The sequence below is a fragment of the Anas acuta genome, chromosome 5 (assembly GCF_963932015.1).
Source record: "Anas acuta chromosome 5, bAnaAcu1.1, whole genome shotgun sequence".
In the NCBI taxonomy this organism is placed as follows: Eukaryota; Metazoa; Chordata; class Aves; order Anseriformes; family Anatidae; genus Anas; species Anas acuta.
Genome location: NC_088983.1, coordinates 34,690,038 through 34,715,232, shown reverse-complemented (window position 1 = coordinate 34,715,232; position 25,195 = coordinate 34,690,038). Strand labels below are relative to the sequence as shown.

General features: G+C 34.1%; 1 protein-coding gene across 5 annotated transcripts in view; it reads left to right on the top strand.

The window, feature by feature from the left end:
* The window catches only part of TTBK2 (tau tubulin kinase 2), an 84,266-nt gene that overhangs the window by 35,318 nt on the left and 23,753 nt on the right, over window positions 1-25,195 (top strand). For all 5 annotated transcript variants that reach the window (XM_068684008.1, XM_068684009.1, XM_068684007.1 and 2 more), the window contains 7 exons: window positions 14,071-14,136; window positions 14,702-14,794; window positions 15,799-15,924; window positions 17,637-17,794; window positions 19,497-19,713; window positions 21,202-21,413; window positions 21,958-22,561. In XM_068684008.1, the coding sequence (XP_068540109.1) occupies window positions 14,071-14,136; window positions 14,702-14,794; window positions 15,799-15,924; window positions 17,637-17,794; window positions 19,497-19,713; window positions 21,202-21,413; window positions 21,958-22,561 (1,476 nt within the window). The remainder of the gene's footprint in view (window positions 1-14,070; window positions 14,137-14,701; window positions 14,795-15,798; window positions 15,925-17,636; window positions 17,795-19,496; window positions 19,714-21,201; window positions 21,414-21,957; window positions 22,562-25,195) is intronic.

Genomic DNA, 25,195 nt, shown 5'->3' with positions numbered 1-25,195 from the left:
CTGTTTATCAACCAAGAATATTATGGAATCTAAGGATTTACTCCTTTAATTTTTAACATCTTCTTTATTCTCACTTTTTTTATCCATCCAACCCCCTTTTTCTAGAATAGTGCAGAACAGTCACAAAGCTTAAGCTTTTGAAGTCAGTAGACAGTGGTTTCCATATGCACTACTGCTACATAGTGTGCTGATTTCACACATCTGAAGGACAAATGCTTTACGTAAGGTATCTGTTTCCCTTCTTAATTATCAGTTAGGTTTTCCAGAGACCTACCAAAGATATTTTGCTTGGGTCATTCATTCCATTTATCCTAAGGTTTCAGTGCAAAAGATGCCATGGCATTAAAATCAGAGGTACTCCACCAGTTTCTAAAATTAGGAATAAATTGCTATAAACATGGAACGCCCACAGGCAGTGTCTAAAAAGAAAAGTCAAGTCTCTAGTATCGTCCGTTCTAAACTGATAAAAACCTATATAAACAAGTTGCAAATACACCATTTTCCTCTACAACTGTGCAATTGTTTTCAGTGGCTTGAGTCCTGGCTCTTTGTCCACGTTATTTTTGTTTGCCTGGATTGTATTTTAATTACATATACTTTTGAGATATGTGTGTAGCTGGGATTAGGATGAAGAATATGGAAATTCAGGAAGTAATCTATGTGTCTAAAGGCTTCTGAAAGAAAATTTTTCATGGTGGGAACAGTACTAGGATGCAGGTATTTTGGGTAGATGCAGGATGAAATGCTAGAATGTAGGTTAATAAAACAGGGGCTGATGGGAGGAGCCTTGTTTGGTTACTGAAAAGATCAGAAGAGAAAAAAATGTGTGTGGGGAGGGGCAGAACAAGAACTGCTGGAGATGATGTAGCCTATCAAGGAAGGAGTGAAAAGGGGTGTAGGGGAATAAATTGCTAGAGAAAGAGAGGAAACCAAAAATTGAATCAATAGTATACATAAGAATTGATTACTGCAGAGCAGGGTAATTACAATTTAATTGTGGGAAGACTCTCTTATCATCAGGCAAATACATTTAACAGGATGCAAATTTAGTATGTTTATGAGAATTCATGGTCTACTGTTTATTGCTTTTGAGGGTGTTGTCAGGGCTGGTATTTTTTGCCACCACTTTGTTTCCTGTTCCCTTAATGGTAGCTAAAATTTCAATTTTAATTTCAGTAATTTTTAATTTAATTTAATTAATTATTACATAATTAGTTATATATGATATAACATATAATTACATCACACATTATATATCACATTATACATAATTATACATTATATAATAGATACTTAATAATTATTTAATTATTAATTGATAATTTTTAATTTTAGTAATTTTAAGCACCTGTTTTTTCTTGTGACAATGAGTACATGATTCTTTCTGAATATAAACTGAACTTCATACAGACTTCAGTTTACATGTCTTTATTTACACGGTGATAATGGAAAGTGAAGGTGTCAGCTGTGGTGCAGAAATAGAAAACCTTGAGAGAAAAAATCTGAAGGACAATCTGAATCTGAATTTGCCTTCTTAACATCTCTGAGCAACAGCAAGTGTTCTCTGAGGTACTATTAAAATTAATATGAAGAAAACAAAACAAGAACAAAAAGAAATAACTAATCTTTGCTTTTAGACAGATTAACCTTTCTCATATTGAGCACTTAAAAATGAATTTATGAGTTCATAATTCTTTTAAGATCTATAAATTCAACCATCATATATTATCACAGATCTGATTTTTGTGTTCTTTTATTTATGCAGACCATAGCTTACAAATAACTCAAAATAAATTGCATTCATTTAACAAAGAAGAGGGTGTAACAGGCATGCAAGCAGAGTTGAAAAATCTAGGGGAAAACAATTTGAAAAATATCCACGAGAAAGAGGTGTTTAGGATAAAACCTTTTTGTCTCAAGCATCTGTGTTTTGTCTTCTCGGTATACATCTTACTGACTGGCAGCATACAACTTATATACAAGCAAAGTATACCTTCTATCTCTGTATTTAACTGAATTACAATAGCCTTGCATAACAACTCCCAAATCTTCATAAAGTAGAACATAAAACAAAACAAACACCCACAAAACTAGAGGATAACATATACAAGCAATGTATACCTTCTATCTTTGTGTTTAACTGAGTAACTCTTCCTTTGGCCTAAAAAGCCTATTTATTGAAAATATAAGACCTCCATGGGCAAAACAGGTGATCTGTAAGGTCCCTTTCAACCCAAACTATTATATGATTATATGAAAAAAAGTGTTGAAAGTGGTCCACAGACAATATCAGCTAAAACTGGTAGTGTTTTCTTTATTTGCCTCAGTGACATTGATGATTTAGAGTTTGTGTAAGTAACTACTCCTGGGTAATAGCTTGACTGCATGCATTTATAATAAATAAGAGACTATACACCTGAAGTTGTTCAAGAATAGTTATTGAACTTTGTATTAGAGTGAAAGTTCAGATTAAATTGAGAAACACACATACACACTATTGGATATAAAGAATAGGCAGTCAACTCATGTGAATAGTAAAATTTATCAGATTTCAGTTTTATTTAAAGAGCAAGAAAATACATGTACATATCTTCAGCAGTCCTTGCTACATAGATACATAGTCCTTAATCTACATAGATTAAAGCAAAACTCAAGAACAACTGGGACATGTTTTAAGTACTAAATGGCAGTAGATTGTAAGGAAAATATATTAACTAATACAAAAAAGTTCCAGGGAGCTTTTTCAGTTGATAGTACTCCATATTAGGCATATAATAAATGGCTAAAATATGTTAACTGGTCTAAAGGACCATTCTTCCCAAACCTGACTGAAACTGTTGAAAGCCAGATGCTTCAGGGTAATGGTCTGTGTTATTTTGTTAAATGTACTGTTCAGCCATTGTTTCATCCTATCAATAAGCATTTTGTTGCTGGCATTTACCTGATGCTATCTTTTCCCACTAATGTTGTCTCTCAGTCTCTTAACAGTACATTCATTATACAGCCATGTATAATGTCAGTCGAAGATTGAATGTTTCATATTTATTTTTCCACTTAAAATCTTCATATTTTCCTCAGTTCTACTGCCCATCTTTAACATGTGTTGTCACTTTAATTTGCAATAAACTTTTGAGTTTTTCTCCACTTCATTTAAAGTTAAGGTTGTTAGCAAATCATATTATTTTCTCATTGAGACTTCCCTAAGTTTCATATGCATGCCTTCTCCCTTCTGATAAAATTTTCAGTAATCTCTTGGTTATTTCCTTATCGTATAGTGCAACTTCTTCTGTTTTAGCCTCCTCTTCTTCCTGCCATTCTGCTGTGAGCAGGGGTTACTGGATTCATGTCTCACTAATAATTGCACTGATGTATGGTAAGGCTGTTGTTATCCAGGCTGCAAGTGACAAAGGTGACAATTAAGTGTTTCTGCAGTTGTAGGTGCTATGGTATTACACATGATATTACAAGGAGGAATTTGAACATTAAGATAATCCTATTTTATCCTTCCAATTTTACTCTTTTCCTAGCTTGTTCATGAAAAGCACAAGAACTTGAATAGCTTTGTGTGTATTGTTGAGCATGGAGGCAGCCTGTGGAATTGAGCATGAGCTACGTAGCCCGTCAGGCCTGACTCTCTGGGGTTTTCCAGTGCTGCCACAGAGCTGATTTGCTCAGGCTCAGCAAAGGTTCTGTTCATTACTGTTCATGTACCTGACTAATAATACTGTTACCCACTCCTCCTTACTGTCATAGAAATATTCAACTTGTAGGAAGAATGATGGAAGAAACAAACTTTGTTAATAAGGTCCTATCTGTATAATAGTCCTCCGAGGCTTTTATAAACGGATATACTTCAGAGTAGTCCCTTTATAAGTTTTCCATCTGAGTGAATAAGCCATTAGCTCAAAACATATTATTTTTTTTTGAGCAGAGAGGTGATAAATTTCCTCCTCAGCGTTTGCATGAGAGCTGTCTACGATGAGCGGGACTCATCAGCATTAATGGTCACAATGCAAAGATCTACTGCGCATGTTAAAATTTGGCTTGAAAATTTCCCAGAATTAAATGTTCATAACTGGGCAATCCTAAAACCAGAACTCTCATTAGGTAGTTCTCTATTGTTTGTATAACGAAGATGGAAATTAATGTGAAGAAGGCATTGAAAACAGCAAAGCAATGTCAGGCATGAAAATGGTTGCACAGCTTACAGTGGTTTCTCCCTACCCAGTTCTTTAAACCTGTCTGCCAAATGCTTCTGTGGGTTCCTTTTATTCTTGACAGATTTCCTCTTATTCCCTCTCATGTCTGTGAATTAGATTTCATGAAATAGAGGAGTGGAGTGTATGAGGTATCAGGAAATGCAAGGCAAAAACAGGAGGTGAAGGTGGGGGGAAAAAGGTGACTGAGAATGAATACGATTTTCCTGCCTCATTCCCTGTCTACTACAGAAGTGAAGATAGCAGCTACTGAAACAAAGAACAAGAAATATTTGGTAATAATCTCAGAGGTGTCATGTAAATGCCTCAATGAACTTTAAAACTAGAAGTAGTTTGACTGTAGTCGTGTGATACTTTGAGTGGGCTAACTAACCTGGGAAGATCACTATGCTCTAACAGGACTGAAAGTTGTATGCGTCTCTATAGCATCATGCTGAGTCAGCTGCTTCTTGAAACATTTTCTAGAAATAGTTCTAATCTATATCAAGGGAGGAAGAAGACACAGCAAGGAAGTCGGATGTAATGCAGCAAAGCTAAATTACATCCAGTTTTCATTGTTGCATGTTTATAGAGGAGTTTGACATCATGGAATGAATTAGTTGGCAAGTTGCAGTTTAGCTTGAGCCATAGGATAGGTATCTTAACCCATATAGTTTGAAATCAGCCTTCTTACAGCCATCTCTATTCACTGCTCTTCAGCACTTCTTAGGAAGATTCAGAGCTGAGGCTCTAAAACATTAGAAATACGTGATAGCTTTGTACGGAACTCTGATCATCAGCAGACCTTTTTGCAAAGGGAGTCCTGGTGTGCTGTTTGAATGGCACAGTACAATTATTTCATCATTCAGTTCCTCGGTCTGTGTCTCCTGGATACCAAGGATGTGTGTTTTCAGTGTATTGGGAAACAATGGTAACTCAAATTCAAAGGATAACTTGTTTATTGATATAGGCAATATGCAGATACTAAGTCAGTCATGTGAATCTTGTACCTTCACTTTATTTGCTTAGTGAATAATTATTTGACCTGTTTTTCTGGTAGCTGTTTTCTTTAAAGCTGTTACTGAAGTATTTTCTAACTTCTTCAATTTTTATATATCTAACGAAAATCCTTCCAGAAAATGTGAGGTTCTGAGACAGCAATTGCTTTATTTTATTAAATATCAGAATGTCGTAACCTTCTGGTTTGTTTTGCAGTTTCTTATCTGCAATCTTTGCAGTAGTAGGATGCAGAATTAGAACTATACATCTGCCTTCTCATTAAGGCCATGACTGGAGATGAGCAGCCATGAGAAAACAATGCTACAATTATTTATTTAAAAATAAACATTTACTTTGAATAGTCTTTCCTAAGATTTTAGATATACATTATACCTTTTGAGACATGGTCAAAGCCCACTAGTGTCATTAAACTCCAATAACATAAAAATAATTTTATTTGTAAAATGTATTTTTAATAAGATTTTTACCTTATAATTTAATGTTAATTAATTGTAATTTATGTGAAGAATATATTTAGGAAGCTGGATAGGTAAACCGTTTTGGAAAAAACATATAGCAGAAAAGCATAGAGCGAAGAAGAGGTGACAAAATAGAGGAAAATTTAAAATCTGTAGTGTATAAATCTTGATTTCTTGGAATATTGTTGTATCGATTGCGTGTCTCTACAGCAATTAGCAAAAATCTGTTCAGCACAAATAAAAATAAAAGAGCAATAGAGATTTACGTGATGTATTTCAGCTGCCAAATAGAATGCGGTAAGCTTCTGAAAACAGAGTTAACATTTTGTTACTGTAGAACGAATGAAGTGTTAAAAGAACAAATAATTAAAAGTACACATTTGGATTTTCTTCACTAAATCTGCATCAGTCAGGCTACATGATATAGATTTTTGGAAGTAGATGAGGTTTGCAAGATTTGCTTCTAAAGTTTGATCTAATCATTTAATAGCTGAGAACTACTTAAAAATTAACTACTTTAAGAAAAGTTTTGTTTCAGTAAAATGGAGATCTAAGAGTCCAAGATGAATTATTACAGCTTTATATCTTCTTTATAGCTCAGTTCAGTTTATAATTCAGTTCTGTAGCAAAGGAATTATTACATAAAACCAGAGCCACTGAAAGCAAAGCATTCTATTATTCTATGAAAGATGTGAACATATAGCTTCTTTTTTAATATCCTATACATACTCCTTAATTTTTTTACTACTCGTGTCATCTAAGCCAATAAAGATCTACAGTCTAATTCATATATATATATATATATATTTTTCTTGTAGCTCAGGAGAAATGGATAAAGATTTAGATTTGTATGTCAAAATGTCCTACATGGAAATATTTTCTAATAGTCATTTGCTGGAGAGACTAAGCCAAGAGGCTTTTTTTTTTTTTTTTTTTTTTTTTCCTTATAAGGAAGAATCTGCATGAGTTGGAAGAATCATGACCTTAGTCATTTGAGGCTTCATGTCTGAATTAGCGATAACTTGACAGGGAAGACAAGGGTTTAGTTTGGAGAGTTTTGTGCAGACATTGCTTTTTGTATAGAAGACATTAAAGCAACTATTAGATTGTTAAGTTTCAAAAGTTTTTGAAGTAATGCATCAGATAAAGCTGTGTTGTACCAACCAGCGTAACACTATTTATTATGTTTGTCTGCCATAACCTCCTTCAAGGACATATAGAAAGATTATTTAAGGCACAATCTTATAATATAAATATATATATATGCATTTCTAGCATCCACTGAACATGATCCTTGCAAGTTTGATTGTATTACTGACAAAGAAGAAATGAAGGAAATCAGCTTTAGCCAGCCAGCTGGTGTTGAGTGTGACAGTACAATGTGAAAAAGGCAGGCAGTGAGTTAATGTAAAAAAAAAAAAAAAAAAGTGGAAAAAAAAAGAGTACTATGAATCAAATTATAGGGTGACACAAATAGATTGAATATATGAATTTCATGCAGTGTGATATTATTTTGTAACGTCTCTATGGAATATTCTTGCAGTAATTAAATAAAATGAGAGCTTTAAGAAAACCAGGTATAGGTATTGCCATGAGAGGAAGACTCTTTGTGATTTGGTATTTGGATTTTTTTGGGGGTGAAAAATAAATAGAGCACACAATCTATTAATATCCTGCCCAAAGGAAAAGTTTGATGAATAGTTGAGATATGAAAAAGATTTAATTCTCATAATACAATGCTCTGTAATTTTTGGTGTATATTGTTGTGTTTTTTTTTTTCTTTCTTTCCTGTAATGTGCGGAACACTGATAACATATCCAAGCAATCAAAACAATTTAAATTAGAAATTCAGGTGTGTTGTATATCGTATATCTGTTCTTTATTCTGACGGAGCAGTTCCTTTATTTCTATGTAATGGATAGGTGCTCAGGGCAGTGGGCTACAATGTTCCCAATAAGATTTTATTTGGTATTATATTTGTAAAAAAAACCCACAAAAACAAACAAGTTATTTCATAAACGGTGACATTTACTACCTTCCTATGGTTTTGTATTGTACTTCCCATATGTCTTCCAAATTTTAGTATTTTAATCTCCATACTACACCCAGCCTTTCTGACCAGGATCACAATAGTTCGTCCTTGCAGTTTCAGGGCTAGGCACATGCTAATGTTCCCCCTAAAATGTGTGCTGATCCACCAGCTGAGTGTTGTCTGTTGAGGGAGGTGGATGTGAGCCATTTCTGCTGAATTGTAACTGTCTGTATCACAATACTAATTTAAGTTCTGTCTCTAATTACCGATTTTCATTAAACTTGAAGGAACTGAAAGTTTTTGAGAGCTGTCATATTTGGTTGAAATTAAAAGCTATTATAGTGGAAAGACAGATGGTTTCTAAAATTTCTTCAGTAAAATTTGTTTCACATTGAAAGGAAAAGCAAACCAAAATGAAAACGTAATTTCTAGTTTCCAATTCTTTCTGAGCTATGAATTAACTTCTTTGCTGAATTAAGAAAAAAATATTTTGAATAGTTTAAAAAGAAAACAAGGAATGTCTTTTTTTTTTATATATAAATATCAGTTTCTCATCCTTAGTTTAGCAGTCTTGAAATAAGTCTACAACTGGATTCATGAAACTTTGTAATGTGTGGTATTATCATTGTAAGTAGTAAATATAATAAGTACAAAGCAAAGGAAAATTAATTTCTGTGTTCTACAATCTGCTAAGAACACGGGACTTCTGATAATGCAGAAAGACCATAACATTTTTGTTTGTGGAGATTAAGTAAAACAATATTTCTGCTGTCTGGAGAAATCCTTTGCCAGTGCATTAGCTGGCTAATGTAACTAGTCTTTCTCTTAGAATAATCTCTGCTCCAGCTCCTGTTATAAGAGGGAGAGATCAGGCAAGGCAAAGCAAACACGCACATGGCAGATATGTTCTGTGGGATTTTTCACTGGAGTAAATTCAGGTTTGTGACACATACTGTAGGTTGTTAACACCTCCAGCCCACCAAACTTCTTGTCTGATCGTGAATCAGCTTCGAAAGCATTGCTGTTTTCAGCCAGTGCATCACATTGCCTAAGCAAACACTCCAGATTGAAAACTGAGCAGCTCAGAAACTGGTTTGTGCATCAAATATCTCTCTCTTGGAGGCAGCGATGCTCTTTATAGCACAGTCAGTTGATGCTAAATTTTGATTTGTCACCACATGTCTGTTAGAATCCACAATAACATAATTTAATTGTACTGTTAGATGTTAGCTCAGCTTGTTACCCAGCTTCTGCTGGAACTGGGTAGCGCACGATCAGACAGCTACAACCAGTTTTTGGAAATCACAGCTTCTGTTTATGTAGAACTGAGTCCAAGTAGTGTATTCTACTGACAGTAGGAGATGGTTTGATAATGACTTCTCAATGCAATTATTCCGGTACTAGTGACCTACGTGCTTTTTATAAAGAGCTGAAAATGTGGCTTTGAAGAGCTGTATATACAGTGATAACTAATTGTGATGTACAATATATTGTAAAGGCAAATTTCAGCTGACTGATCTTTCCTTACTGAGGTGATCCTTGAATGTTTCATTTACTTTAAATGTGTGCTAATGCATGCTAGACATTGAATGAATTTGCAAATCCTATAGCCACAAAAAGGGGGGTTGGGAATGCAAATTGTTGAAGCCATTTGGTGTAAAGAAAGGTAAATCCTGTAATTATATTCCCATTGGGTGGAAAAAAAAAAGATTAGGAGATTGATTTTTTTAAGGGAGAAGAAAGGAGGATTCAAAGGGAAGTAAAGCGGCTGCTTCTCTACCCCTATTAGCTTTAGAATTTGGCTTTAGAGGCAGTGTTGAGAAGGTGATATTCACTGCTTGAACTGGTTTCTCAATCTAAAAATCTAAAGATGCTTAAGTAGTAACAGTCATTGCCTGACTGGTGGGAAGAACCTTGGTGTTTGACAGGTATAATATATGAAAGTCATTATAGTTTTATTTTTTCATGTTTATTATCTAGTTTCTATGATTGTAGTTAAAAGCTAACTTTTTGCTCTATGTAGTCTTTTCAACATTACCCAGAGCAAAAGGCCCAGAGCATTTCTCTAGAGTTACTGAACTGAGTTAAAGAAGTATGATTTTCTTCTTCCACAGACCCTCCATAGACCCAGCAGTTGTGGAAAGGTTTGTAAGGTTAGTGTCTCCCATGAATCTGCAAACCACTGTGCTTAGAGGCAATAACTCACTTTTCTAGGGATTCCTAATTTCCTGCATGTAGTTTATGATACTTTCATATGTTTCCAGGGTGTGGCAACCTTCAAAGAAAACTGATGTTACATTAAAAAGTACCTTTACATGTAGCAAAATTATTCTTAGTCAGTTGACCTGCTTCATAGGCATGTATTTTCAAAATAGTTTAAGTCACATTTGAAGAATTTAGTGATAGTAATCAAATCTCAGAGAGCTCTGACTTCCAGATCACTGCCTGAGCAGTTCACCAGAAACCCTTTTTTATATGAACTGATCCAAACAGATATGCTTTTATAGAAGATTTGCAAAGTATCTCACTGTTGCTTTTGAGATATTTTGTGTCAAATACATTACCAGTATGAAATAAATGTATCCTTCTTAGAAATTATATTCCTTATTCTAATAAAGATCTAACTCACGTGATCCATATACCCATTACCACTAGTTTAGTTCCTGGGATTTGGGGTGAAATTTTGTAGGGATTCTTTTTTTTTTCTACAGAAAGTGTGACTGCAGAATCTAAAGACTCTTCCCTAATTTCCCAGTCGTCCATATGCCAATTTGAGATTTGCTTGATTCAAAAGCTTTCTTACTCTATTTGAAGGAAAAAAAAAAACAAAACACAAACACATAATAACAATAATTGCCATAAATAAATAGAAATGAATGGAAGCTAAATAAAGCTGTTAAATTATGGGAGAACTGAAGAATAAAATTTGTTACTGGGTGTACTGAATCTTCTGAGAACTGTTAATGGATCCCTGTCATTGAGGCAGCACCTGGATGTGATGGTTGGTCCTCATATCTATCATTGATAAGAAAACAAAACAAAACTACATTTCAAGTAAAAAAAAAAAAAAAAAAAGACAAGAAAGAGTTAATTGTTTCATTTGTCCTAGAAGGGAACATAATGTGATCCATTTTAATCAAGGGAATTCATGGATGTATTGAAATGTAGATTTCACTGTATCTTTACTACAAATGCCTTCTGTATCTGTATGTTCTAAAAATGCCCTAGATTTTGTTGGTTGTCTAAATAGGTCACCTTTAATGACCAATAAAATTGGACTTACTAAGCTTTTTTTTTTTCCCTCCTTCAAAAAGTAAATGTACTTTGCTCTAAGAAAGCTCATTTGCTATGGTAGCAGGTTTCTTAGATAAGGGATCTAGAAGATGAGATTATAAACAATGCTTCTGCAAGACTAACTTGTTTTCAGTTGGTGGCACATGAGCTCAGATAGGAAAAAAAGAGACATATAAAAAAAAATTAACATGATCAGTAATAGCAGAGAGACAGTTTATTTGAAAAACTCAGTGAATCATTCAGGGAGTTTCTATTACTGCCTGTAATGTTTTTCTGTGTGAAATGTAAGGTGCATGAAGAGCTCTGCAAAAGTTTCAGAAGATTTGCAAGTGCTCAGAAGTCTATAAACTCTATGCTGAATTGGGCAAACATGACTTGGGCTACTAGAACCATCATTTATGTTAGTCACACAATATAATTAATTTATTGTTGTTGCATGCCCTTGTAATATCACTATTCTGTAGTAGTCAGCTGCATTACTAAAAGGTTATTTCATTGTTTCTTAAAATGTAGCACAGTTACATATGCTCTTAGATCAGATTTATACTACTACACTCTAAGGCAGTATCTCTTCAGATTGAAAAAGGATTTAGATATCCTCAAAGAAGTGAAGAATCCAGAATTCATTTCATGATAAACTGATATGTAGAAAGAGCATTCATGCATTTTTTTTCCTGCCAGGTGATTGGAACTATCTCTTCCTAGGGCATATAATTTTATGGGTGTATCTAAGAATGGCAGTGACTTTAACATTCAAAAGCAATTGAGTTGATACGCAATGAAATCCTTCCTATAGACTTATCTCCAAGATAGTGATGGAATAGGTCAGAGTATCAGTTTCTGTAAACTGAATGGAGTCGTTTAGATTCCACATGCCAATCCTTATTCTTTTTTATTTCCTTATCAGGCAACTGTTTTTTTCCTTGTGATTGTCAAGCAGAAATTAAAGTTGTCACTATAAGAATATAGGCTTTAGTTCCATCCTACTATTCATCTTTTTCATTATTCTTAGAATAGAAATACTTAGCTTGGTAATAGTGAATATAGTCCTTTCTTTTTACATTCACATCAGAGGTTGAAGACAGTATGTGTATGGTTTCATCTTCTGAAATTTTATCCTCTTGGGATTTACTGCATTTGTATTTATAAGTGTTTTAAAGTTATAATCTTGGTGCCCTTCTAAACAAATGCTGTTCCTCAAGCTCTTTGGAAATGTACCCCTGTGTTCTGATGGGCTTGGCAGTGATGCTGTATTATTCACATTCGGATGACTTCTGATCTTCAGAACTATTGGGAAGGAGATTTTTTTTTTTTTTTTTCTAAAAATGACTGTATTTTATCCTGAAATTTGGCAGTACCACAAAACATTTCGAGCTATTCTGTTTATTATTACACTGTGCCATGAAGTTTCTGCAACTGCAGTGTTATGCTTTGTTTCTGGGTAATGTTCGGGGTGGCATGTGATGTACTCGCAGGATTTAAGATAGCAACTCAATTGTCTGTCTTGCCTGGACACAAAATGTATTCCAAGCAGCATTTAAACTTAATGAGAATGCGTGAAATCTGTGATAAATCTATATACAGAGCATTGTCTGAGAACCTCTTCATCTTAAAAATATACTAGAAAATGCTCTCCTCCTTACTGACACTGATTCAGCTCTCGTTGTACTTTTTTTTTTTGTAAAAGACATTGATAATACGGGCTGTTGAATCCTTTTAAAACACCTTGCTGCATAATCTCGTTGGATTTAATTGATAGGGTTACTGACAGTAATGGCAGCTGCTGGCATACTTAAATGACAGCTGTCAGTGTTGCTTGTCTTGGTGGAAAAGACATTATACCTATACTGTGGGGAAAGACTGAAGGCTTTTTTTTTTTTTAATAGGGTAATTATTTTACATTGTGATTATCTTCATGTGTGTATCAAACCAGATTTTTCAATGTATTGTGCATTTCAATGTATTTCAATGTAATGTGCATTTTTTTTAGTATCTGAAGAATTATTATGGGTCTGGGTTGGGCAGACAGATCACTGATACCCTCTTTAAGTATAAGTCAGGGTGAGGAACAATTTAAGTTTCTTGCATTCAGTGTTAGAGGAGACAAAAAAAAATATTAATTGGGAAGAAAAGAGTACAAAAGAAAGCAAATAACAGTTCTGGCAGGTCTCTTTGGTATATATGGAATGACTGGTCACAGAGGGCAGAAAGGATTGGTTATCTGTCTTAGGCAAAGTAATAACACTTCTTTTTGATTTTTTTTTAAAGATGTATTATTATTATTAGTCATATAGTTCTTTTTGTAACATTCTACTTGAAGGAGAGAAGGCTGGAAAAATATATTCTGTGCTTATAAAACAGCAATTGACTTACATGTATACAATACTTAGCATGTTAGGGAAGAAAAGCTGGTATTTGGAAACTAGAAAAGAAAGAAATATTTTTAACTGGTGCCAGTAGTGCAACCCTTGCCATTTATTTTCCAGCCTCAGCTTCCCATGCTGTGGCTGAGAGGCATACCTGTGGCTTTACTTGCTCTTGGAATTTCTCAAGAAGTGTTTGGTTTGCCGATTCAGAAAATAATTTGTGAAAATTTTGCCAGCACATTTTGATTAATATCTGGTTGTCTGCTTGTGCCATCTCATATTGGTGCATTTGAGCAAACTGGAAATAAGTACTATGTTTAAGATCCTGTCAGAACTTTAAACCTTAGACTTCTACTAGTTAAAACCAAGAAACATTTCATTATTGGAGAAAAAAGAGGAATAGTTCTGGCATACAGGGTTATTTTTGTTTGTTTATTTTTTGAAGGATGAGGTAAACAGGACCTGATGCTTCTGGAGAATGAAAACTGACATAAATAGATGGTTTAAGGAACTACAACATATGTTGCTTTCTGATGCCTACGTAGATTTCCATTGATAACTCGTAGAAATAAAATAAATTGAAATAAAACAAAGTCTTAAAATAATATTTGTCGTGGCTCCATAGCCACTCTGTAGATGCCTAGTAAAATAATCAGAGGGTTTATTTCTAACAAAATCTTTTTATTTTTTTTATTCTTTGACAGCCACGAGCTGTCGCTGGTTTTCGAGGAACAGTACGATATGCATCAATCAATGCTCATAGAAACAGAGTGAGTATCTGAATCTGTATCATGTCTGGAATTTGTATCATGTAGCTGAAAGCAAAAAATGTATTTGCTATTGATTTTGGGTTTTGTATTCTTATATGTCTTTTGTAGAAATTTATACATCTAAATTTTGGGACAGGATAATAAAATTTACAGTAGTTGAGAGTAAAAATGTTCTTCTTGTAGAAATGAGTGATTTTAAGGATTACCTTTGTTCAATAGCCTTGCAAGTTAATAAATCACAAGGTGTAATTACTGAGTTTTGTAAAATACATCATCTTTACTACTTTTCCTTAATATCAAACAGCTCTTCTGGTATAGAGATTGGCAAGGCTATTTTAACACACTTCAACTTTTGTTTTTTTCTCTGTATCTTTTATGGAAATTTATTTGTCTTTCATACTTGAAATAGGTGCCCAAATTTAATTATAAGAATTTGTTTTACAGTCTTGATTATATTAATTTTCATGTATAGCAATGTAAGTATCCACAGCAGTGCAGTATCTATCTTCACTTTTGTGTTATAGGTATTTGTAAGCTGCATTAAAATAATATGTCTTTTTCACAGGAAATGGGCCGGCATGATGACCTCTGGTCCCTGTTTTACATGTTGGTGGAGTTTGTGGTTGGGCAACTGCCTTGGAGAAAAATAAAAGATAAGGTAAAAGTGGAAGTAAAACTGAAGAGCATGATGAATATTTACTTCTGAACTGCAAGCAAATGCTAAGATAAAGATTCCACTAAGAATCACTGGTTCATTAATTTTAACATTATGTTTTCTGGTGTTTTCTAGTATTACTTCTCATTCCTAATGTCAAGGTATAAAATGCAATCAAGTTTTATGAACTGTTTTAGTGGGAAAGTATAGTGTTCTTCTGGTTTTAAAATGTTTTAAAAAGCAAATGTAAGTGTATACATACCACTTACTTTGTAGGTCTGTTTTCACTTGAGTGTTTTTTGAGTTCAGCTGTGGGACACCGAACATTTCTTATCTATTTTGATTATTTGTGAAATGGACATTTCTTATTTGCTGGTGAACAAAAGTTAATCAGTCAACGTGCAGTAGTGCTTTTAGGCACATATCATAGGTGAGGTATACAAAGAAAACAGTATCTGATTAGCCTATTATTATTATTATTATTTTCAGCTTCTTTTGAAATTATACTGAAACAAGGTTACTTGTAGTTTATGCATTAATAGATGACAATGTGGTGTTTTGGTTGCTTCTCTTTTTTTTGGTTTTGATGTACTCATCTTACACAAAGCAAGATTTACTAATCTTCCGCAGCATACTGTGATGACCAAATATACACCAAAAAGTTACTGGACTTTGGATATTTTAATCTTTAAAACATGCTCTTTAGAAGGGTTGGAGTGTCTAATGATAGTCTTCGGTGTCAGACAGCATTCAAACACAGAAGGAAAGCAAATAGCTTTTCATATTCAATTTGAAGTTCATATGTTATTTTTGCATATGTACTGACAGCAATGATAGAATCTTTTATCTTGCTATGTGATGAAGAACTGCCTTCCTCAGTACTGTTCAGTGCAATATATGCACCCATCTTCCTGGTCAGTATTGTGTTGAATGGCTCTGGGATGCAATGTGAATATGTTGTAGCACAGAATTAAGGTGCTAATATTTGTTGTGTTATTTGCTCCTAGGAGCAAGTGGGCTCCATTAAAGAGAGGTATGAGCACAGACTTATGTTGAAACATCTTCCTCAAGAATTCAATGTCTTTCTGGACCACATTTCTAATTTAGATTACTTTACAAAACCCGATTACCAGGTAAATATTTTTTACAATTTTTTATCTCAGATTTTAAATAGCAGAATTGTATGCTGTTTTGTCTTCAATTTCCTTTGATTTCTTGATAGTGGTTATGGATTGTTCCACCACAACATTATTTTAATGACCATCTAGTACCATGGAAATTTTACAGATCAAAGATGTCATTTTTCCCCTTTTGGGAACAGTAAGTTTTCTAAAAATTATTGTCAGTTGTTTTGCAGTCAGCAACCTGTTAGGATTGGATACCATGCTGGTATTATTCTAGGCTCCATTAAGTGCTCCTTAAGTTCCATTGATGAAATTGTTTTCTCAGTGATAGTCAGGCAGTTTTCCAAAATCTTGAACTCAGCACCCGCAATATATACAGCTGGAGCACAACATGCAACCATGCTGCCTTTTTTCATGCTGAAGTATTGCCTACAGAGATCACTAGAAAACTAAATAGTGATTTTTCTTTTTTGAAAAGAGTATTGCCTGCTGAAATGGACAGCCTTAGTTCAGTGATAAAGTGGTGGGTGCTGAGAGAACACGCTGTAGAATATGTGCTTTTATTCACTCAGAGTTGACCCGTGTTTTAACAAAAAATAAACCTCAAAATTTCACTCTGATCTATGTAAGTATGTAAAAAGCAGCATTTGTATTTGCATCATAGCAGAAGTTGTAAGAAAGATTTAAAGAAGAATTATCTCAAAAATTACTTCAGAGAGAGTGCTAAAGGTGTAAAGAAAGAGTAAAGGAGAATGGCACAGAGTGAATTATGGCTTTGTGTAGTTCAATATGTTTTTAGAACTGACTAAGATAGATAGCATTTTGAGGGTTCTTGAAAGTAAGGATAAAAGGGATACAATCATTTTGTGCAAGAAAAATGATCTAAACTTCCTATCATTTAAAGTTGCTATAAGATACATATTTTTAAAGAAAGACAGAGAAGACAAATTCGCAGCAGCATTCATTGGAAGAAAGAATGAAAACCAGTTTTAGCTTTTAGAAAAAAAAAGGTAAAAAAAGTATGATTTTTTGAAATGTTATGAAGTAAGACCTGATGTGATATAGACACAGCCTTCCCACCAATGAATGGAACAAGACAAAGTTTTTCCAGAGCAAGAGGAATATAGATGCAGTTTCCTTCTTTCTCGTGGACACAAGTTGGTCTACCTGATTTTTCATAGCATAAAATCTGAGACTAAAGCTTCCAGTCTGAAGTTTCTGTGGGATGGTTGTCAGCATTAGATATCGTATATGATACATGGTTCTAAATGACATAAATATATATATTAATGAATCAGTATCATTCCATATATACTCCTGATTCATTTCCTTGTTTTAATGGTGTAGCCGAATATATTCTTTCATTCTTCACTGTTGTAGAGCCATTGGATGCTGCCTTGCAGCAACTTAGTCATGTTTGCGTGTGTGTGTTTCTGTCTTTTTTGCCTCTTTTCTGCTGGAAACACAGGGTTTATTTGTTTGCTTGTTTGCTTAAAAAAAACAAAACACAACAACTAACAACACAAGTTTGCATATCTAGTCTTTGAAATATTGGAAAATGAGAAATGATAAATATAAATTACTGTGTCCTTTTCTTAGAAAATTGTTGTCAGTTGAAATCATGAAGAATAGGCATGCTAAATTATTACTGGAAGATATTTCTAAATTCCTAGTTCTCAGTGACAAAAATGAAGCTTATTAACTTTTTCCTTCATTTTTAGCTTCTCATGTCTGTGTTTGACAACAGTATGAAAACATTTGGGGTTATTGAAAGTGACCCTTTTGATTGGGAGAAGAGTGGAACTGATGGTTCTCTGACAACAACAACAACTTCAACCACACCTCAGTTGCACACTCGTCTTACTCCAGCTGCAATTGGGTATGTATGCACACTGTCTGTGGTCACTAAAAAAGCAGTCACAGAGTGCCACAGGAAAGTTATTATTATTATTATTTTTTCTGTTGGATGCTGAATTAAAAGAGGACTGTGCACATTTGAATAATCTCCATTTTTCAGGTTCCTGTTTATACTATCCTGAAATATCAGCACTGTAGTTTGAAATTTAAAGCATTAAAAAATGGTAGCACAGGAAATTATATGTAAATTTGCTAGTCGATCCTTTGCTAAATCATATTTTCTAAAATTAAATGATGTATACAAAGTTTAAGTGCGGGAACCCATTGTCTTCTGCAAGCCTTGAATGGGCTATTACCTGCAATTTCCTTGTAACTCGGAAAAATGAGTGGATCATTGCAGGAAATTTGGAAATAGATTTTCCAAATGTATGTTTTTCATATGACATTTAATATGGTCTTTGAGAACTGTGGTTAAGTAAATTGGATGAGATACAATGCTTAATAAAACACAAACTCATCTCGGGGTATTGGAGAACTTAAATGTTGTTTATGGATGAGGAGGAAGAGTTTGTGCCTGTTTTAGGTGTTGGGTAGATCTAGTTTTATCTAAGACTCACAGAGATCATGGTGTGGGGGTTTTGACAGCATGGTGAGGCTAAGAAGTGCCAGAATTTCATGTAGAAATTTAATATCTTTGTTTTTTTTGTAAATGTGCACTTATAAAAAGTTATTTGAATAGCATCATTAGAACCTATAGAGTATTGACTGAGCTATGGTTAAAATTGCACTATTTTGAGAGGGAATATATTACTTTCATATATACATATGAAGTATGTGCATGTGTAAGATATTTTCAGACCTTACTACTTCCTTTATTTTTATTTGAACAGTCATGAGTTTGTCAAACTGTGTTTAAACTTGCAATCCAATCCAAAGGTAGATCTCCTCTTAATAAAAAGAGAAACTGGAGAAAACAAGTAGAAAGATCAGACTGTAGAAAATAGCATTTGCTAGCATTTGTTTTTCATCAAGACTAGTCGTTGAAGCCAGGTACTATAGCTTCTAAAATGATAAAACTGATTAACCACATTTTATATACTATCATCCATTCGTTGTATTTCTGTACAGTATAAGAAGTAAGACATCACAACTCTATAAAAACAGCCCAGTATATTTATCAATCAAAGAGCCTTTTTGATTTTAGGAGTACAACCTATATGAAGGTCTTCATAGACCATTCCTATTCCAGAAAATATTAAGAGGAGAAAATTATTTCCAGTTACTATAATTTGTTATATGCTGATACTGTGATTGTTATTCTAAAAAATAAAAACATTTTTGACCGAACAGTGCTTATTAATGGTTTTCATTGAACAACAGAAGAAAACAGTATTTATCCAGAGCTTCATAATAGATATGATCTCTAACAAATTAACTCCAGAAATTGCTTTGAAAACGTACAGGAAGTAGTCTTTAAGTGATTATTTGTTGGTTTACTCCTTTTGTTGTGTGCCTAAATTAAAGAAACAGAAATTGTGAAACCTCAGAATTAGTTTTTTTTGTATTGAATAAATTACAAAGTTTAGTTTTCTAAAGAGGCCTGCTTGTGCTTGTAAATTATTTTTTACCTTTTATTTTAATAGGATGGAAAATCATTTAAATGAGCACATTAGAATCTCAAAATTTTCACCTTTCCAATATTTTTTTTCTTACTACTTCTGTAGAATTGCCAATGCCACTCCTATCCCAGGAGACTTGCTGCGAGAGAACACAGATGAAGTGTTCCCTGATGAACAGCTTAGTGATGGAGAGAATGGTATTCCAATTGGTGTCTCACCAGAGAAACTACCGGGGTCCCCTGGCCATCAACGTCCTCAGGAAAAAGATGTTTGGGAAGAAATGGATGCAAACAGAAACAAAATAAAATTGGGGATTTGTAAGGTATTTACAAATCTATATTGTAAAGATCTTCAGTTTCCTGTCCCTATGATGCACAGAAGATGTAATTAATAATGCAGCTATGCTAGTATGAATCTAAGAAAACTTGTCTAAGAAAACAAGATTTATGGCAGATTTATGGCCATCATATTCATTTAGACGTGATCTCAATTTTTTCTTTCTGAGTGAAACCAAAGCAGATTTTTTGCATTTTGTATGTGTAAAAATTAGATACAGAATATACAAAAAACAGTTTAATGTTATTCTTCAATTGACAAATTAAGATTAAGTGTGATTAGTAGTATCCATTTAATTCATATGTTGTTTTTGTCTCCATAAGATATGATACCTTCCTACTGATTCAAAGAGATTCATGGCCTAATCTTCTGGAGAGAATGTTGTTTAAGTTTGAAAAGTGATCCTTTGAGAAGTGGTTCCTGTTTCTCTTGTTCAGAATCACAACATATTTGCAGACACAGTCACTACACTTCACATTCAGAGAATGTAGCCCTTTTTCTTGATTATAAAAATATTTTGCATAGCTAAAGACAGATGTGTTACTGAAAAGTTTTTTAGGTAGCTGTCTAGTTTTAAGGCAGTTATTTCCTGTTTGCTAGAAAAAAATGTACTGTGTGAGAGAGTATGACACAGGTGCCTATTTTCAAAAGTGATTAACTTGTTTACATTTTATTTTATTTTATTTTATTTTATTTTATTTTATTTTATTTTATTTTATTTTATTTTATTTTATTTTATTTTATTTTATTTTATTTTATTTTATTTTATTTTATTTTATTTTATTTTATTTTATTTCATTTTATTTCATTTTATTTCATTTTATTTTATTTTTACCGAAGATGGAGAAAGCAGATTGCTCTGGTTTAAACAAATACAATTTTTATTAGTTGCACCTGCTGAAAATAAAGATGATCATGAATTCCTATCTCTAGATTGTGCTAGTTACTATACAAGATAGAACGCAGTTGGAAAAATAGTAATTCTAAGTCACAAAAATATCTATTAGATTTAGTGTATAGGAGTGTTATATGCTCCAGAGGATCATAAAGCCAGCTTGGAAACTAACTTTTCTGTAGTAAGAGCTCTTGGCTCCAATGCAGACTCCAACGCTACTAAGTGACTGGCTTCAGACTACTGCTGAGGAAAATTTTTGAGACAGATATGAAAAAGCAGTGTATATTTAAGCACAGTACTGAGTTTTTGCGACTCCTGTTCTCAGACCTACATAGAGCTACTGTATTACTAGTAGTATGTTACTAGGCACTTTTTATCTTTGGTAGGTATGTGCTGAAGTAAACTACCTTAAACATGACCTAAACTACCTTAAACATAACACAGACTTAAGGAACTTCCCAAATACAAATTGGCTTACCAGTGGATAAAAACTTGGATGGTATTCACCATTACAATACTGTGTCTTCCTCTGTTTTGCCATTCCTAGTGAGTTACATTTTTACTTTACTTTCTGCACAGGCTGCCACAGAGGAGGAAAACAGCCATGGACCAGTGAATGGAATGCTTAATGCACCGAGTCTTGGTTCTCCAATTCGTGTCCGCTCAGAGACTACCCAGCTAGACAGAGATGTCCCATTAGTTCGAAAGTTGCGCTCAATTCACAGCTTTGAACTGGAGAAGCGTCTGACGTTGGAGTCAAAGCCAGACACAGATAAATTTCTTGAGACCTGGTAAAGAGATTATTTCTATTTTATTTTTATGCTTGGATCTTTTCAGAATATGTAGTTAAGATAATATCATCTTTCCTCTATTACTGTATCAATTAACAGTACTGTGTGAAAACCAAAAACAGTTGCTGAGTAGTGCTTATGCAAGCTACAGCAAACGGTATTCAGTATGTTCATAATATTGCTCAATTAATGGATTTTGCCACTAGGCTTCTGCTTTATTTAAGAAAAAAAACCCACAATGCTAGTCTACAGCTAAAGTCAGACTTATACTCTGGAGATTTTTTAAATTTCAGGTCTTAATGGTGTAATGCTGGTGTTTTTTTACATTTTTCTTTATTGGGATAGTCTTGACAGTACAACCCATCCTAAATAAGAATGATGACATCAGGTGCTCAATAGAGCTAATAGTAGAGCTACTTTATATGACATGAGAAAGACAGTTTACAAGAAATTTTTATATAGATCTAGTTTTCCTCTACTGAAGATAATCAAATGTAGCTTACATCATTCGTAACTAATTCAGATATTAATTTATTTTCTTAAGTTTGGAGAAGATGCAGAAAGGCTTGAATGCTTCGGCAGAGACTGCGGTTGCTGCTGTGCCTCCTGTTTCTCAGAAAACACCCAATCCTGCTCCTGTGACTGCACGTGTGGACCATGTTTGGCACTATGATGAAGAATATCTTCCAGACGCTTCAAAGCCTGTGTCAGCTAGTTCTCCAGAACATGCTGATGGTGTTGTTAGCAGTGGATTTGTAGCTGTCAACTTAAGCTCCTGCAGGCAGGAAGTTGATTCTAAAGAATGGGTGATAATAGATAAGGAACGGGACTTGCAGGATTTCAGGACAAATGAGGCTTTAGGGCACAAAACAACTGGAAGTCCCTCAGATGAAGAGCCAGAGGTACTACAAGTTCTAGAGGATTCCCCTCGAGAAGAGCAGCCCAGACAGGGTGGTTGGTCAGGAAACAGTGTCCATGCCAAGAACCAAACCTCAGGGGTGGAGTTTGTTCTAGCCATGGAGTGTCATCCTGCTGCTTCCGAACAGCTTACAGATAAATTGGAACTTCTGACCGGAGCTGCTGGACAGCTTCTTGCAGCCACCCCTACAAGTCCTATGGAAGCTCAAGCAGAAGGAGCGCTCACTCCGGTAAGAGAAACAGTCACTGTTTTTATTAAATCTCTCTTTATTAGAAATTCTATATGAGGAGATAATAACTTATTATGAAACTTACAGCCAACTCAGTAGAAAAAGAGAATTCTGACAGGCTACTTGCTGGTTATAAGGTGCGGAATCTGCTACGGTGAAAATAAGCTAGTCAATGTAATTAACTATAGCTGTACAATGAAACTTCAAATGCACTTATGTTCTCATAGAAGATACAAGATACTATATTTCACACAAGATTATATTTTGATGTCATACATTGTGAATTTTCTAGATTACAGATTCATTTTGTGTTTTTCAAATTAGAGAACAGTGTTGAACAGCAAGATTTTTGACACTTTAATTCAAAACACCAGTTGCACAAGAATTTTTGGTATGTTAGAAACTTATGAAGACGAAAAGTTAATATAAATTGCTCATTTGTTTTCAAAGTTTCAATTTCTATACTTGAATGCTAGTTTTAGTAAAAAACAAACAAACAAACAAACAAAACAACACACAAACAACAGAAGGAGCAACATGTAATCCTGTAGAAAATACAAATTATCAGATGCTTTTATGTCTAAAACCATTAAAAGCCAGCTTGCAATTTTGTATGTAAATGTAGTATCTCACTGTATACAAACTTGGCTCATTTGGGGAAAATGGCTACCTTACTTAAAACTGAAAGCAGAGGTGATGGAAATGAATAGTACATGACAACAGTGCAATTAATGGACAATAGGATTATCTGGAAAGGTAGCAAATACTGTGCAGAAAGAAAATACAAATTTTTTGGTTGATTTATAAACTGGAAACAGAGTGTGTCTATCCAGTGTGTCTATTCTGACTGTGATTGCAGTTTGTGGTACTCTTTCATCTAATTCATTAGCTCTTGAATTAAAGCCAAAGCCCAGCAGAATATGTTGGGTGTCTTCTGTTGATGGTATTCCACTTCACAGAAAAAATAGCTAAATATTTCTTGAGGTTGGTACTGGAAGCTGCTTTTATAGGTGAGTGTCCTAGTTGCTTTATAGAGAGACATTCATATATATGGGGCTTCATGTAGTAGTTCTCTCTATTGCAGAATCCTGGTGACTTTAGGAAGCTGTTTCAGAGAGTCCTTTTACTTCTTCCTCAAAGCGTTTGCCCACCTGAAACTGTTATTTGAATGTGATCCTTGTTCATGGACTTTGAGATGACTGAAAGATTGTCTGCCAAAAGTTTTGTTTCCAGCAGAGCTTTATCTGAACAAGCAGATTATTTTAGTTGTCAAATATTTATAAGTTGCAAATGGTAGCTGAACTCTCTAGTATATCATCTGCTCAAGAAGTGAGCCAAATTATGTGAAAGATCATATTCTCCTCAAAGATCTACACTTAATGTTTGGAGGTAGCATGAAAGGCCATTAAAATCAGGCAGAACAGACTTTCCTAATCTTCAAAATATTTGTTATGTGAGGTTTAAAAGTTGCTATGGATTTTTTTTAAACATTTTTGTTGTTGAACTAGTCTTATCTGTATTATATATTAGAAATCCATCTGACATCCCCTACAGAAGTAAAGCATATTAATGGTGAGTCATGGTAAATTTCATGTGATGCTATATTTTTTCTGTAATAGCATCGATTTTTTTTTTTCTTTACCACACACAAAAATGTCTACCACTAATCTCCTGGGGCTCAAAGAAACTGTGCTCTGCCTGCTGGTTGGTTTTATTAGCACTCCTGATGTATAACTGCTGCCAAAGCCATAATATTTAGAGAAGTGAGTCTCCTTTGAATAGATACAAAGATAACTTGTACAGATACCACCAACCCTTAATAAAGCCTGATAGGCCCAGAAAAATTTATACTTCTCATACTGCATGGTTTGGTTCTTCAGATGCTTCTTAACATTGGACCACAGAACGGTTAGATCAGACTGGGGAGCAGAGTCAAAGTTACTTGATATCAGTGTGAAATGCCTAAGATGATATGATTTCAACAATAAAAATGCTTGGAAAGACTTTGCGCAAGTTGCATAGTGAAGTTAGTTATAGAATCATAGAATCAGGAATTGGAATGAATGATCTAAGATCATTTAGCCTTTTACCTAGTACCAGCCAGTTCACCAGTAAACCATGCTACCAAGTTCTACGTCTACACGTTTCCTGGAGACCTCCAGGGGTGGTGACTCAACCACTTGGCCGGGCAGCCTATTGCAGTTCTGCACAATCCTTTCAGTAAAGAAATTTCTCCTAACATCCAACCTAAACCTCCCCTGGTGCCACTTAATGCCCTAAGTGTTTACAAAACTGTAACAACCTTAACTACAATCAAATGGTTTTGTTCTTTAGTAGTTTTGTCTAGGTAGTACCTTCCTGACAAACAATACAAATAATGAGCAAAGGGTTGCGTTTCACTTTTCTGCTGATTTTAATTATATTGCATCTGTTACTAAGAGCAAGCCTGGATCCAAGCGTGTAAGTTTGGGACCATACATCAAATGACATAAAATAAGTATTGCTAAAAGGGTTTAAAAGTAGATATTGAGATTACAGTAGTATAGAATAGTAGCTTTATTTAATTTCTGAATAGTTTACTCATTTCCAATGGCTTGCAACTGTAGGACATTGGCATTCATAGTTATCATGCTT